This window comes from Rhinoraja longicauda, chromosome 10 (assembly GCF_053455715.1).
Source record: "Rhinoraja longicauda isolate Sanriku21f chromosome 10, sRhiLon1.1, whole genome shotgun sequence".
Taxonomy (NCBI): Eukaryota; Metazoa; Chordata; class Chondrichthyes; order Rajiformes; family Arhynchobatidae; genus Rhinoraja; species Rhinoraja longicauda.
In genome coordinates, this window is record NC_135962.1 from 4,535,680 (window position 1) to 4,553,093 (window position 17,414).

Below are 17,414 nucleotides of genomic sequence, written 5' to 3' on the forward strand. Positions count from 1 at the left end.
GAAGGCAGGAACGGGGTACTGATTGAGAATGATCAGCCATGATCACATTGAATGGTGGTGCTGGCTCGAAGGGCCGAATGGTCTTCTCCTGCACCTATTGTCTATTGAATTTGCCATCTGTAGCTGGGGTTGTCGAACTCTGGCCCGGCCGGAGCCAGCAGATTAGTTCCCATAGCCAACTTCTGCGGCCGACTTTACAGGCGTTATCTTGGCCCCGCAAAACGGATAATTCAGAAAGGCTCTGGACCGGGGGGGGGGGGCAGAAAACCTGCACAAGAATTCCCTTTTGTAAATGCACATCAACTTACCAGCAACGTACTCTGATTATCTAAGTTTCTTTTTACAATGGCTTAATAGATTCTAGCATTTCCCTGGCGCTGATGCCAATATATTTGACCCAGATGCCTAATAATTAAAAATATATAAGCAAAACATGGTACATAGCAGCAACAATACATTGCCGTCTGTTTCTGAAATTTATCCCATTGACATTATCATTAGTATTACCGTTCGAGAAGCACAATCAAATGCTTTGCAGTATTTTTTTTCCCCCAATTTTCCATGGAACATCAGAATTAGGTTTGCTCCGTCCAGTCTGAAGAGCTCAATTTAAAATCTACAGGATTTGGAAGAATCCTGAGTGTAGGTATGCATATTTTCCTAGAATGTACAGGCTTGTCCATATCAAAGCAAATTTGGACTAGCGGGGAGCTGCAGATCATAAATTCAAAAATGTAACATGGCAGAGTATGGAAAGGTTATCTCGGAGCGATGGGCAAATCATTTAAATTCATAAACGTGGGCAGCTACAATTACCTTCAGTATATTAGAGTCCTCCAGAATCATTTTAAGTCCATTTCTAAATGTTGCTGCTCCCAGCAGAAAAATATCAAAGCAGTAAATCCGATTTTTTGTTGAAATCTAGAGAAAGGATAACAAGAATTAAATAATTCAAAATGGTGGGAAAGTGATATCAAAGCTCTGATGCAGTAAGGCTCTGGATTGGGACCCAACACCTAATACTTCATGGATAGTGAATAAGAATATCAGTTCAGTTAACAAAGTTCTTAAATTAATCTGTCAGAGCTTCCGAATTCATTGGGCCAAATATAGTTATTTCCACAGTTTTGGCTGCATCAACAGGATGGCAAGCAAATGGTATAGGGTAGAGATAGACACAAAATGCTGGAGTAACTCAGTGGGACTGGTAGGATCTCTGGAGAGAAGGAATGGGTGGTGTTTCGGGTCGAGACCCTTCAGACTAGTGTCAGGGGAAACGACAGATATGGATGGTGAGGTAGAGAGATATAGAACAAATGAATGAAAGATATGCAGAAAAGTAATGATAATAAAGGAAACAGGCAAATAAAGGAAGCTGGTTCAACTTGGGTCGAGGTTGCCCCGACCTTGGCATTCAAGTTGGACCCTCATGAATAGAACATTTTAAAACGTGATTTGATAGCACAGTTCTGCAGGGGAGGACAAACGGCTGCCAGCAATGAAATCAATCTGCTTTCTTTTGGTTCAGGATGGAGAGTGTGGTCTGGAATTAGAAGATGCAAACCAAGTATTTAAATCAAAGCCTTTGAAATGTAATAAATACGGTGCTCTAAATAAACAGCAATCCCTCGCTACAATGGACCACAAGGAGGGAAGATGGGGTCCGTTATTACACATTGTCAAGCTATAACTGAATAAGGGGGTTAATATGTAGAGGACTATTGGAGAAACAGCCAATCAACACAATCTATATACTAAAACTCTCGTTTGTTTGTTTGTTTGTTTGTTTGTTCCTGAACTACAGCCAAAACGGTACACGAGCGCGCGATAATTTTAGGCCCACCTTACTCACCGTCGTCCCTTTGGTGCTAATGGAAGAAGTTTCATTGAAATCGGTGTTATATTTTTTAAGTCATTCACATTTTAATGTTTAAATCTATCTCCTCGGGAGGGAGGGGGTGGAGGGAGAGGATAAGGGGGATGGAGTGGGGGAGGAGAAGGGTGGGGCGGGGGAGGGAGGAGCGAGAAAGGGAAGGAGGGGGAGGGGAGGGGGGAGAGGGGAGGGGAGGGGGGGAGAGGGGAGGGGAGGGGGGGAGAGGGGGGGGGGGAGGAGAGGGTGCTGCACCAATGCAGGAGAGGTTTGGGCCCACTTGGTCTAGTAAACACTAAAGGACACAAAATACATAATATCTTTGGACGTCACAGTGGTGCCGTTGTAGAGTTGCTACCTTACTGCGCCAGAGACCAGAATTTGATGGTGACCACAGGTGGTTTCTTTGACAGCGTGGGTATCATAGAAACATAGAAAATAGGTGCAGGAGTAGACCATTCGGCCCGTCGAGCCAGCACCGCCATTCATTGTGATCATGGCTGATCATCCAAAATCAGTACCTCGTTTCGGCCTTTTCCCCATGTCCCTCGATTCCCTCAGCCCTAAGAGCTAAATCAAACTAGTTTCCCCACGTGTTGCAGAGATGTGCAGGTCTGTGGTTTGGCTGGCTTCTGTGGGTCACTGTTGGAGTAGCTGCCTCGCTGCACCAGGTTTGATCTTGGCCTTGCGTGCTCCCTGTGGCCGCATGGGTTTCCTCCGGCCTGGGCTTCTGGCACTGTGGGGCCTGGGCCTCTGGCGCTGTGGGGCCTGGGCCTCTGGCTCTGTGGGGCCTGGGCCTCTGGCACTGTGGGGCCTGGGCCTCTGGCTCTGTGGGGCCTGGGCCTCTGGCGCTGTGGGGCCTGGGCCTCTGGCGCTGTGGTGCCTGGGCCTCTGGCACTGTGGGGCCTGGGCCTCTGGCGCTGTGGGGCCTGGGCCTCTGGCTCTGTGGGGCCTGGGCCTCTGGCACTGTGGGGCCTGGGCCTCTGGCTCTGTGGGGCCTGGGCCTCTGGCGCTGTGGGGCCTGGGCCTCTGGCGCTGTGGTGCCTGGGCCTCTGGCACTGTGGGGCCTGGGCCTCTGGCGCTGTGGGGCCTGGGCCTCTGGCCCTGTGGGGGCTGGGGCTCTGGCACTGTGGGGCCTGGGCTTCTGGCACTGTGGGGCCTGGGCCTCTGGCACTGTGGGGCCTGGGCCTCTGGCACTGTGGGGCTTGGGCCTCTGGCACTGTGGGGCCTGGGCCTCTGGCACTGTGGGCCTGGGCCTCTGGCACTGTGGGGCCTGGGTCTCTGGCACTGTGGGGCCTGGGCCTCTGGCACTGTGGGGTCTGGGTCTGGCACTGTGCGGTCTGGGCCTCTGGCACTGTGGGGCCTGGGCCTCTGGCACTGTGGGGCCTGGGACTCTGGCACTGTGGGGTCTGGGTCTCTGGCACTGTGGGGCCTGGGCCTCTGGCACTGTGGGGCCTGGGCCTCTGGCACTGTGGGGCCTGGGACTCTGGCACTGTGGGCCTGTGCTTCTGGCACTGTGGGGCCTGGGTCTCTGGCACTGTGGGGCCTGGGCCTCTGGCACTGTGGGGCCTGGGCCTCTGGCACTGTGGGGCCTGGGCCTCTGGCACTGTGGGGCCTGGGCCTCTGGCACTGTGGGGCCTGGGCCTCTGGCACTGTGGGGCCTGGGCCTCTGGCGCTGTGGGGCCTGGGCCTCTGGCCCTGTGGGGGCTGGGGCTCTGGCACTGTGGGGCTTGGGCTTCTGGCACTGTGGGGCCTGGGCCTCTGGCACTGTGGGGCTTGGGCTTCTGGCACTATGGGGCCTGGGCCTCTGGCACTGTGGGGCCTGGGCCTCTGGCACTGCGGGGCCTGGGTCTCTGGCACTGTGGGGCCTGGGCCTCTGGCACTGTGGGGTCTGGGTCTGGCACTGTGCGGTCTGGGCCTCTGGCACTGTGGGGTCTGGGTCTCTGGCACTGTGCGGTCTGGGCCTCTGGCACTGTGGGGCCTGGGTCTCTGGCACTGTGGGCCTGGGCCTCTGGCACTGTGGGGCCTGGGTCTCTGGCACTGTGGGGCCTGGGCCTCTGGCACTGTGGGGTCTGGGTCTGGCACTGTGCGGTCTGGGCCTCTGGCACTGTGGGGCCTGGGCCTCTGGCACTGTGGGGCCTGGGACTCTGGCACTGTGGGGTCTGGGTCTCTGGCACTGTGCGGTCTGGGCCTCTGGCACTGTGGGGCCTGGGCCTCTGGCACTGTGGGGCCTGGGACTCTGGCACTGTGGGCCTGTGCTTCTGGCACTGTGGGGCCTGGGTCTCTGGCACTGTGGGGCCTGGGCCTCTGGCACTGTGGGGCCTGGGCCTCTGGCACTGTGGGGCCTGGGCCTCTGGCACTGTGGGGCCTGGGCCTCTGGCACTGTGGGGCCTGGGCCTCCTGCACTGTGGGGCAGAGGCTCTGCGGGTGGTTCTTAGAATTCGCGGAGGCAAATTGGGCTGCAGGCCAGCACGTCTTTACGGCAGGGGGTTGGGGATGCCCGGGGAGGTCCGCGCTATCACAATGTCTTTGTCTTTGCAATGTGTATGGGGGGAGGTGGGGAAGATAGAACCACTACGGTAATTATGTGGAAGGAAAGGTAAAACCACTGCCATAGTTCTATCCTACATACGGTGAATTGTGTATTAGTGCGTTGGATAGAACTAGTGTGTGGGTGATCGCTGGTCAGCACGGTCTCGGTGTTTCCACACTGTACCTATAAACTAAACTAAACTAAAATGGTTCAAAAGCACTATTCGCTCCGTCCACCTTGTGGTCATTCCGCAAAACTGCAAACTCTGCCTACACCAAATTTGGTCTGTTATAACCAAATTTTGTTAGAAAGTGGTCTGTTAAAAAAGGGGTTTGCTGTACTTGTAAAAGGAAAACGTTTAGGAATTTATCAGACATAGTTGGACAATGGCCAGAGATGGAAAGACAAAAAGTGAGAGATAAAGGATAGGCATGAAATGCGAAGCCAGAGGAAGGAAGGAAGATAGGTGGAAAGGAATGGGGGGGGGGGGGGGGGGGGGGGGGTGGAGAGATGGAAAGGAATGGAGGGAGGAGAGAAGGGGAATGGAAGGAATAGGTGCACATCCAGGTGGGGCACTGGGTTGAAATATTACCTGTATCCAGCACAGTTTCCCAAAGCGGCAGACGTTAATACCTTTCACTGCAACTCCAATCACATTCTGTTGTTTAATGTGAAAGATCTGTAGATATTCAGACAAAAGATAACTATTACACCGATGACCAGTTTCTTTTTTGTATTCTCAGCTATAATGGCAGTTTGGGTAATGGAAATTCACTCTTATGAAATTCATAAATCACCACCAAAAAATTTGAGATATAGAATAAAACGTGATTGAAACATATAAGATTATTAAGGGATGTAGAATAAAACGTATTGAAACATATAAGATTGGACACGCTAGAGGCAGGAAACATGTTCCCGATGTTGGGGGAGTCCCGAACCAGGGGCCACAGTTTAAGAATAAAGGGTAGGCCATTTAGAACGGAGATGAGGAAAAACTTTTTCACTCAGTGAGTTGTGAAGCTGTGGAACTCTCTGCCTCAGAAGGCAGTGGAGGCCAATTCCCTGGATGCTTTCAAGAGAGAGTTAGAGAGAGCTCTAAAGATAGTGGAATCAAGGGATATGGGGAGAAGGCAGGAACGGGGTACTGATTGTGGATGATCAGCCATGATCACGGTGAAATGGCGGTGCTAGCTCGAAGGGCCGAATGGCCTAGTCCTGCACCTATTGTCTATTGTGATCATTAAGCCAGAAGAGACTCGAGAAACAGAAGCAGTTGCACCACAATGTATTTTAAATCACCACATGGCATTCAACAGAAGGCTATTTCTGGATGTGCATTTACCAACAAGTTCATGGCACATCAGCTCTGGACCCAAAACCGTGTCTAACTTACTGAGTGTTTTAAATTCAGATTTCCATTATCTACAGTATTTTGATTTGCGCCTTTAATATCAAGTTTTTCCACAAGCACGAGTTTCAGAGTCAAATATCAGCATCTTAAAAAAAATGAATGTCATCATAATGAACATTTGCGTAAAATATTTATCCATACCAGAGTTTTTTATCCATAATGCATTTCTCACATGATGTCGGTGGCTGGGCAATCATCTGTATTGGACTTTAGAGAAACAACATTTAAACAGACCCTTCGGCCGACTGAGACCATGCCGACCAGCGATAACACTGGGGACAATTTAGATTTATTTTTATTTTTATATTTTTTTAGAGATACAGCGCGGAAACAGGCCCTTCGGCCCACCGAGTCCGCGCCGCCCAGCGATCCCCGCACATTAACACTATCCTACACACACTAGGGACAATTTTTACCCAGTCAATTAACCTACATACCTGTACGTCTTTGGAGTGTGGGAGGAAACCGAAGATCTCGGAGAAAACCCACGCAGGTCACGGGGAGAACGTACAAACTCGGTACAGACGGCGCCCGTAGTCAGGATCGAACTTGAGTCTCCGGCGCTGTATTCGCTGTAAGGCAGCAACTCTACCGCTGCGCCACCGTAATTTACAGGCCAATTAACCTACAAACCTGTATGTCTTTGGAGTGTGGGAGGAATCCAGAGCACCCGGATAAAGCCCAGATGGAGAACAAACTCCGTACACTCAGCACCTGTAGTCAGGATTACACCCGGGTCTGGCATTTTGAGGCAGAACTCTATTGCTGTGCCGTCCCTATTCTTGTCAATAATTCTGATCATGCGAATGAAGTCACATTTCCGTCATCTATTTGCCCATTCATCAGCGAGTTAATGTGCATAAAGACCTTTCAGATATTTTCTACCAATGTTGATGTCAAGTTTCCAGCTCTACAGGTGACTCACTGGTTATAGGCCTGGATTGCAAGGGTAAAGCAATAAGATCTAGGAAAGCCTCATAATATTTGACTTGCAGCAGCTGCAACACATGGAGACATTTATTTATCCAAGTATTTCAATAATAAGGTGCATGCTACTTCAAAGTTGAACTGATGCAGCCAAAGTTCCACACCACTCCTGAAAGGTGGCATCCTCCATGGCATCTCCTGCGTTGAGTCAAGCGGGTCTGACCATATGCTCGTAATCAATCCTCTTATAAATGCCTCGCTTTTGTAGCCCTCATCAGTTGTTTTTTCAGTACAGAAGGGATATGGCACTTTCTCTTCACCTCCTGTCTGACTACAACCAATTAGTGTTAATTTGTCTCTCTGCTCTACCCTGCTCTACGCTGTGAATTGTTTATGTATGTGCTGTTATGTTTGTGTGCCATTGTATGTTCGTTCTTAGTACCTGAACTGATGTACACCACTTTGGTCAATGTAGGTTGTTTTTAAAAGTGCTATACAAATAAAATTGACTTGACTTGACTTGACTACCCTACCTATTTTCTCTTTTGTTCGTGGTTCCAGTAACTGATAGAGTATTAAATTACGCAATGTGCTGTTCTCCATCCTCCTCTAAACCATGCTTCATCACGCGCAAAGATAAAAACACAAGGTGTCCAGAAATAATGTGAAGGAACTGCAGATGCTGGTTTACACTGAAGATAGACACAAATGCTGGAGTAACTCTTAGGCAGCATCTCTGGAGGAAAGGAATAGGTGACGTTTCGAATCGAGACCCATCTTCAGTTCAGTCTGTCGAAGGGTTTGGACCCATAAATTCACCTATTCCTTTTCTCCAGAGATGCTGCCTAACCTGCTGAGTTACTCCGGCATTTTGTGTCCAGAAATAAACTTCACTCATTACGCAACAGCACGATGAAGGTGTATGCATCAAAATCGAAAGACAAGGAATTAAGATGAGAAATGTTAGATACGGTTGGTGAACCATGCAGAAAAAAAGTATCCTGAGCTCGGTGGCGCAGCGGTAGAGTTGCTGCCTTACAGCGAATGCAGCGCCGGAGACTCAGGTTCGATCCCGACTATGGAGTTTGTACGTTCTCGCCGTGACCTGCATGGGTTTTCTCCGAGATCTTCGGTTTCCTCCCACACTCCAAAGACGTACAGGTACGTAGGTTAATTGACTGGGTAAATGTAAAAATTGTCCCTAGTGTGTGTAGGATAGTGTTAATGTGCGGGGATCGTTAGGTGGCGAGGACTCGGTGGGCCGAAGGGCCTGTTTCCGCGCTGTATCTCTAAATCTAAATCTAAATATCATACCAAGCAGATTTTGACAGACCTTGTTCTTGATTCAGTCTGGTCTGGGTGCCCCTATACTCATGAGAAGGAGAGGAGGACTGTTTCTCCTTCCCTAATGTGCTGTTATGACAGTGCTTATTTAGTGTCTGAGTGTGTGTATTATTGGTGGTAGGGGATGCATTTACATGCATTTCTGGTGTAGAATGAGCAGCTATGAATGTTGCAGAAATTGCTTTAAAATACTGAGCCAGCTCAGGATACTTTTTTTCTGCATGGTTCACCAACCTTAGAATATACTTCTCTACACACCTGCCTTACTTTCCCAGCATTTACATTTGGCTCTTAGATATTACCTCATCTACTAGAATTTCCAGGACTTTAAAATCAGTGAAATGGGATGTTTTCTCCCTGACTGCTTCAACTTTCTTTACCATCTTAGCACCAACACACTGTTACTGCTTAAGGTCTGAGATTCTGACGTGACTACCGCACAAAGAAATGGCAGAAAGTGAACTCTTGTTTAGTTTAGTTTAGAGATACAGCGTGGAAACAGGCCGTTCGGCCCACTGACCAGCGATCCCCGCACATTAACACTATCCTACACACACTAGGGACAATTTTACATTTACACCAAGCCAATTAACCTACAACCCTGTATGTCTTTGGAGTGTGGAAGGAAATCAAAGATCTCTGAGAAAATCCACGCAGATCACAGGGAGAACGCACAAACTCCGTACAAACAAGCACTCATGGTCAGGATTGAGCACGGGTCTCTGGCGCTGTAAGGCAGTAGCTCTACCGCTATGCCACCGTGCCACCCTGTGATCTGTGCAGCTTCCTACAATGAAAACAATTGCTGGGGCCAACAAGCTTGTGTCGTCATGCTCATCTCAATCTAACATCTTAAAGAATGGACCTCAAATGGTGAGCACAGGTGTCTGATGAATAATCCTTTATTAGTACATGTTCTGAACTCTCGCCACAGGCCAGGTCCCAGGGGACTGAAGAATAGCCAATGTGGTTCCTATGTTGAACAGGGAAATACAGATAGACAATAGACAATAGGTGCAGGAGTAGGCCATTCGGCCCTTCGGCCCTTCGAGCCAGCACCACCATTCAATGTGATCACGGCTGATCATTCACAATCAGTACCCCGTTCCTGCCTTCTCCCCATACCCCCTGACTCCGCTATCCTTAAGAGCTCTATCCAGCTCTCTCTTGAATGCATCCAGAGAATAGGCCTCCACTGCCTTCTGAGGCAGTGAATTCCACAGATTTACAACTCTGACTGAAAAAGTTTTTCCTCATCTCCGTTCTAAATGGCCTACCCCTTATTCTTAAACTGTGGCCCCTGGTTCTGGACTCCCCCAACATTGGGAACATGTTTCCTGCCTCTAACGTGTCCAACCTATTAATAATCTTATATGTTTCGATAAGATCCCCTCTCATCCTTCTAAATTCCGGTGTATACAAGCCTAGTCGCTCCAGTCTTTCAACATACGACAGTCCTGCCATTCCGGGAATTAACCTAGTAAACCTATGCTGCACTCCCTCAATAGCAAGAATGTCCTTCCTCAAATTTGGAGACCAAAACTGCACACAGTACTCCAGGTGCAGTCTCACTAGGGCCCTATGCATCTGCAGAAGGACCTCTTTGCTCCTATACTCAACTCCTCTTGTTATGAAGGCCAACATTCCATTGGCTTTCTTCACTGCCTGCTGTACCTGCATGCTTCCTTTCAGTGACTGATGCACTAGGACACCCAGGATAATTCGGGAAATTATAGGCTGACGAGCCTCATATCTGTGGTAGGGATGCTTTTGGAGAGGATTATTAGGGATCTTATTTACTCTCATTTGAAAAAGGATGAGCTAATTACAGACAGTCAGCATGGCTTTGCCTGTGGAAGATCATATCTTTATGAACTTGAATGAATTTTTTGAGGTGATAATGGTGATCAATGAGGGTAGGCTAGTGGGTGCTGTACACATGGACTTTAGTAGGGCATTTGACAAGGCCCCATATGGTAGGCTGAACCAGAACATTTAGATGCATGGGATCCATGTTGACTTGGTGATTTGGATTCAGAACTGGCTTACCCACAGAGGTTAAAGTGGAAGAGTGCCATTCTGGCTGGAATGTGGTGTTCTGCAGGGAACAGAACTGAAACCTCAGTATAAATAAAAACGATGAATAAAATGTAGTATGTTTGCCAGGACACAAAAAATGATGGAGTTACAGACAGTGAGGAAGGCTGTCAAAGGATATAGCAAGTTATAGATTACAGACATGAAGGAGGGTGGGTGGGGGAGGCAGAGGGTGAAGAAGACAGTAGGGAGAGATGTATAGGGGGCAGTGCTGAAATGAAGCAGAGGCCGAGGCAGAATGGACAGAGGCGGGGCAGAGATAGAATAAGCAGGAGAGGGATCGAGAGCGCGGGAGAGGGGGTCGAGAGAGCGGGAGAATGGTTGATCCTCAGCTTCCAAAGCATGATGGTATTAAGTAAGGAAGCCTTTGGGTTCCTCCCAACAAGTACACTTTAATGTAGGAGAATCAGTAGGCTTGGGGTGGCTGCAAATAGGGGAGAATTAATGAACAAGTAAACAGATGTAATAGGCACATGGAATTGCTCCAAGTCGACAAAGACTCAATGGGCTGAACAGTCTCCTGTGTTAAAAGAAAACATGTAATATTAACATTGCTGGGGGTATTGAAAGGAATGGAAAACACTAAAGATGTGAAAATGTTGTCCTGATAGAGATAACTAAGAGGCAAAACAGACTTGAGGGGCTATTTCTTTTCCTAGCTTCCTTCAACAGTGTACCACCCTCTCATTTCCAAGCCCCTTTGATCATCAACTTGGCCAAAACTCAGCCAGATCTTCCGTATTCATCGGATTACATAATGTAGAAACAGGCCATCCTGCCCAGGCAGGTTATGCCAGCTCTTGATCTATCCTCAGCTAAATCTATTAAAGTAACCGTCCCCAATACCTCTGCCATAAGTCTGATTTCTCCTCCACACCCCCACCCCTGTCTCTTGCCCCCCCCCCTCCCCCAAGCCCCACCTGGACACCCACCTATTTCTGATCTCCACTGCTCTTTACTTTCTTGAACAGATTTTCCGTACTATTGGATCTTATTTACTGTTAATATTGTTAATAGGGTGGCACGGTGGCGTAGAAGTAGAGCTACTGCCTTACTGGGCAAAGACCTGGGTTCTATCCTGACTACAGGTGCTTGTCTGTACGGAGTTATTATGTTCTCCCCGTGACCTGCGTGGGTTTTAAACATAGACATAGAAAATAGGTGCAGGAGTTGGCCATTCAGCCCTTCGAGCCAGCACCGCCATTCAAAATGATCATGGCTGATCATCCAAAATCAGTACCCCGTTCCTGCTTTTTTCCCCAAATCCCTTGATTCCCTCAGCTCTGAGAGTGAAATCTAACTCTCTCTTGAAGACTGTGTTGAGGTCATTCTCGGCTCATTCATTACTCTTGCACGCTAATTAACTCTAATACAATATCGAAAGACATTATTTTGCACAGGATCTTGCACCACCCACCCTGCGTGCTTGCAATCAGTGGATATCCCAGCCAGTGGCGGCTGTGCGCATGAGTGGAGTCAGATGGCCAGGGCCGCTCTCATGTGAAATCTCCCTCCATCCATCCCTCTCTGTCTCGTCTCCCCTGCTCCTCCCGCCTCAGGACACGGGGAGAGGGTTGGGGCTGGTGGTGCCGATGGGGAGGGAGGGAGGGAGGGAGAGGTGGGGGGTTAAAGTTTGCGCCAGGGGCTTTGTGGATTGGGCAGGAGATGTGAACTTGAATATCCAAGGGGATTTGGGATGACCTACCAGGCCACGTTCAGCCGCCAACCTTACCCACTGCCCGCCTCCGCTGCCAGGAGGGGAGAGTGGGGCTGGGGGAGGAGAGAGTGGGGGTGGGGGGAAGGGGGGGTGGAGGAGAGTGGGGGTGGGGGAGGAGAGAGTGGTGTGGGGGGAAGGGTGGGTGGGGGAGAGTGGGGGTGGGGAGGAGGGGAGAGTGGGGGTGGGGGGGAATAGAGGTGGGGAGGGGAGAATGGGGGTGGAGGCAGGGCTGGGAAGTGGTCAGGGGGGATGAAGTGGGTCAGTGGGGGGAGGAGGGGGGGATAAGGGGGATTGAGTGGGGGGGTTGAGGGTGCTACACCAATACAGGAGAGGCTTTGGGTCCAGGGCTCACTCAGTGACACCCTCTCCCCTTCCCTGCTCCCCCTCTACAAGGAATGGGCCCAACGGGTCCACTTGATCTAGTTTCTAAACTAAACTCCAAGACACTTTTAAGCCACCTTTAGAAAGACGTTATGCAGTGTGATAAATTTCCAGTGACCAGGTAACTTTGAAGGGAGTGTGGGAACCGGAGCATTGGCCAGTATTCTATCTGCCTCTACCATGACCCTTAGCAGTGCGTTTCAGCCTCCTGCCACCATATTACAAAACTTGCTCTGCACATCCCTTTTAAACTTTGTCTCCCTCATCTTAAAGTCATGACCTCTAGTCTTTGACGTATCCACTCTAGGAAAAAGGTTCCGACTCTATGACTTTCATATTTTATATACTATCAGATTTCCCCTCAACCTCTGCTCCAGAGAAAATACAAGTTTGTCCAAATGTAGAAACAAGGAACTGCAGGGATGATTCTCCAGGTATGCTGCCTGACCAGCTGAGTTGCTCCTCCAGCACTTTGTGTCCAGGTTTGTCTAACCTCTCCTTGTAGCCAATACCTAATATGGACAGCATTATGATAAACAACTCCTGCAGTCTCCCCAAATGCTCGGCATCTTTCTTCTGATGGGTTGACCAGAAATACACCCAATACTTCAAATGTGGCCTAACCAGAGCTGCATCATGATTTCCTGACTCTTATACTCAAGCATACTCAAGCCTTCTATACCACTCTATCTACGTCTGCTGCCACTTCAAGGGAGCAATGGACCTGGACCCCAAGATCCCTCTGCACATCACTGCTGTCAAGGGTTTTGCCATCAACCATATACCTTCACATATTTAACATCCCAAAGTGCATCACCTCTCATTTGCTCAGATTAAGCACCTCATGCATTTTCTCGGCCCATTTCTATGGCCGATCTTACTGTATACTTTGATTCCTCACTTTCCGCAACTCCAGCAATCTTGCCGTTATCTAAATACTGAGACTTTGCCAAGAACCTTAACCAGCTGACCTCTCAAGACTACTATCACATTGCATGGTTTGGTGCCATTGGATGGCTTGAAATTGAGTCAAAAGCTATCTGTTAAGCATTGATCCAGATTTAGGTTAAGTCAGTTGATTTCAGCAAAGCAGATGTAGAATTAATTCAGGCTAAGAGGAAGGGTCAAACTAAAAGTAGCTGAAAAGTTCAGCATGATCACTATTTTGAGACTTAAAAGTAGAAAGTACACCAGTGGTTTAAGGTAAACAACAATTCACGTGTAAACCAGTTGTCTTTCAAAGGTGAACAATCACTCTTTGCTCGCCTTCAAGGTGGAAAATAAAGAAGGGGGAAGGGGTTGGAAAGTGGGAGAAATGGGTAGTCAATAAGTCTGTGATCTGGATTAGGCATAAACATTTCTACATCCTTCTCATTAATCACATTTTACAGGTTACTTTCAATTTACTCAGAACTGAATATAGAACATCACATCCCTGTTTCAGGTAAATGGGCAACATCCTTTTCAAACACTTTTAACATTATCTTGTTTTCTAAAGGAAAATTAATGATGCTATATTAATAAACTTACTGCTGGGCCAAACTTTTCATGAAATTGGTCGATGACAATGTATTCCAAGTCTTCGTATTCCAGTTCATCATATTCTATTTGTTGAAAGAAATCAACACTAATTACAAACCTGCACATACCAAAGCTACACATTAATCATATCATATCATATATATACAGCGCTGAAACAGGCCTTTTCGGCCCACCAAGTCCGCGCCGCCCAGCGATCCCCGCACATTAACACTATCCTACACCCACTAGGGACAATTTTTTACATTTACCCAGTCAATTAACCTACATACCTGTACGTCTTTGGAGTGTGGGAGGAAACCGAAGATCTCGGAGAAAACCCACGCAGGTCACGGGGAGGACGTACAAACTCCTTACAGTGCAGCACCCGTAGTCAGGATAGAACCTGAGTCTCCGGCGCTGCATTCGCTGTAAAGCAGCAACTCTACCGCTGCGCTACCGTGCCGCCTTTATATACACATCAAGAAATGCTCTGAGATGCTTCTATAAGATGAAAAATTGCCATTTTCAGGGCCAAATACCCACTGGATTTATTATTTTTCCAGCTAAATGCTGAATGGTACCAAATGTTAATTAGGAAAAACTATTGGATCAATTTAATTCAGAGATGGGGAATACAAGGACCCCAGAGAGCTGGATGAAAGCATAATCACGCCATAGAATAATTGCAGATTATCAATAAAAGTCACAGACGCTCCTCAACCGATTTCATATACTTTTTCCAAGAGAAAAAAAATCTCACTGAAGTTTTTATTTTCACAAATCACTGGGTCTATTTCCAGTCTCTGACCCTCAACATTCCCTATTCCTTATTACATATTCCACATTGCTAATTCTATTTTTATAAATTCTTCATAACAGCAATAATGAGAGAATTTTTTAATATTTTAACCTTTACGATAAACTCTTATTTCTCCTTATTTGATCCATATTTCTGTAGAACGTAGGAGGCTAATAGTCCCATCCAGTCTGAGGTGGTTGACAAAGTAATGCGATTCTCCCTGCTAGTTTTATTTATAACATATTCTTTCCAAATTCCCATCACCTCCCCCCTCCCCCCAGCTTTTATCGTTCACCTACTTATTAGGGACAATTAATCCAGCGACCAAGGCTCACAAGGTAAACCAGCGAGCCCTTGTTCACCCACCGCATGGACCGGCAACGCGGCTCAAGTTGTAGCTCCTGGGGACAACGTTCCTTGGGGCCTTCGTCACCACCAGGACGTGCTCGGCTCCTTCCCCTCTCACCCGCTACTGCTCCTTGTTGTCAGCGATGGCTTTGTCCGCTACCCTCTTGACCGCTGCTGCCTCCTCCTTCCATCGCTCTGTGCACACAGTCTCTTCCCACCCCATGGTCACCCCACCGCCACCTCTCCCCCTCCATCCCTGGAGTCGTCGACATACTCCACCTTGGAAGCGGCTGCAGGTGAGAGGGGAGGGAGCCCCGCGATGATCCAGTGCATATTGTTGTTGGCAGTGGCCTGAAAAAAGTGCTGTCGCCAGGGGCTGCTATGTGAGCTGCAACAACAGCCATGTGAACTGGTCAAAAAGGGCTCGCTGGTGCAGACCACCAGCATCGGGGCCTAGTCTTAAGGTGAAATGACACAAAGTGCTGGAGTAACTCAGCCGACTGAATCAGTCCGAAGAAGGGTCCTGACGTCACCTCTCCATGTTATCCAGAGATGCTGCCTGACCTGCTGAGTTACTCCTGAGTATTTTGTGTCCTTTTGTGCATTAACCATCATCTGCAGTTGTTTATTTCAACTACATACCTTGATAATACCTTACTCGGTTATAATGGACAACCAACGATAATTGACATCATTGTCCCCCCTCTCCCTCCTATGGCCCGTTATAATGAGGGTTTATCGCACTGTGTAGTGAGGTGACAAAGACGATTGATGAGGCAAGGGCAGTGGATGTTGTCCACGCTGAATTTAACAATGCATTTGATAAAGTCGCCCCATGGCAGACTTATCCAGAAGATTAAACTGCACGGGATTAAGAGAGACTTGGTTGTATGGATTCAGAACTGGTTTACTGATAGAAGACAAAGGGTCATGGTGAATGACAATATTCAGCAGGAGGTCAGTGACCAGTGGAGTTCTGCATTGATCTGTGCTGGGGGCCCTGTTGTTTAGGTTATATATATAAATGACTTGGATGTAAATGTAGGCGGGACTTGGTGTCCTTGGTTAGCAAGTTTGCAGATGACACCAAAATTGCTGGGGTTGCGGACAATGAGGAATGTTGTCAAAGTATACAGCTGAATACAGATGAGTTACAGAAATGGACAGAGAAATGCTAGATGGAATTTAGTCCCAGCAAGCATGAGGTACTGCACTTTGGGAGGTCAAATGACAGGGAAAAATATACAATTAGCAGCATTGATGTACAGAGGGATCTTGGGAGTCCGTCCATAACTCCCTGAAGGTTGCAATACTAGTAGTGTTGAAAAAAAAGGTATAGGGTATGCTTGCTTTCATAGGTCGGGGCATTGAGTATAAGAGTCAGGAAGTCAGTTGCAGTTTTGATTCGGTCGCATTTGGAGTATAGTTCTGGTCACTCAATTACAGGAAGGATGTGGGGGCTTTGGAAAGGTTACAGAGGTAACCAGAATGATGCCGAGGTTAGGGGGGGGTTGGACACACTTGGACTTTTTTCTCTGGAACATCGGAGGTTGTGGGGAGATCTGATAGAAGTATATACAATTTTGATAGGTAGAGATAAGGTAGAACCTTTTTTGCAAGATGGAAAAAGCAAATACTAGAAGGTACAGCTTTAAGGTGAGAGGGGGAAAGTTTAAAGGAGATGTGCGGGGCAAGATTTATTTTTACACAGACTTTTGGATATGCACATGGATATGCACATGGATATGCACATGGATATGCACATGGATATGCACATGGATATGCACATGGATATGCACATGGATATGCACATGGATATGCACATGGATATGCACATGGATATGCACATGGATATGCACATGGATATGCTGCCCTTCTTCAGGCTGATCTTCAGATCTTTCTCCCTATAAGGGAGATGCCCAAGACCATAACATGTTGCATTGGCAACTTCCAGACTTTACAATTTTACATTATCCGCATTTAAAAAAAAATCATACAGATAAGGACTCATGACTACTTCATGACACTTTTACTTTAAAGATCTGACTAGTTGCACATCTGCACTTCATCTGAAATTTTATTGGAAATACACAATTTCCAAATTTACACTCTTAAGACATAACATTTTATGATGAGGTATATCTGCAGTTTATTTGCTTGGCTTCTCACTTGATTCATCCCTTCCCAACCCTGAATTTGCCATTCACTCATCGAACCCTTAATTTCTAAAAATGGCCTTTTTAAAAGAATCTCATTCTCACCTAGCAAACAGTTCACAGTGGTCTGTTTCCTTTATCATTGTTACTTTTTTGCATATATTTCATTCATTTGTTCTGTATCTCTCTACATTAGTGTATATCTCTCGTTTCTCTATCCCCTGACTCTCAGTCTGAAGAAGGGTCTTTACCCAAAACCTCACCTATTCCTTCTCTCCAGAGATACAGCCTGTCCCGCTGAGTTTCT

The 17,414-nt window shown here is 47.6% G+C and overlaps 1 protein-coding gene across 1 annotated transcript in view; it reads right to left on the bottom strand.

The window, feature by feature from the left end:
- exd1 (exonuclease 3'-5' domain containing 1) overlaps nucleotides 1-17,414 on the bottom strand; it is a 59,525-nt gene that overhangs the window by 22,885 nt on the left and 19,226 nt on the right. The window contains exons 5-7 of the mRNA XM_078406103.1: nucleotides 13,814-13,887; nucleotides 4,996-5,082; nucleotides 817-921 (exon numbers count right to left, since the gene is read on the bottom strand). Coding sequence (XP_078262229.1) covers nucleotides 817-921; nucleotides 4,996-5,082; nucleotides 13,814-13,887 — 266 coding nt within the window. The remainder of the gene's footprint in view (nucleotides 1-816; nucleotides 922-4,995; nucleotides 5,083-13,813; nucleotides 13,888-17,414) is intronic.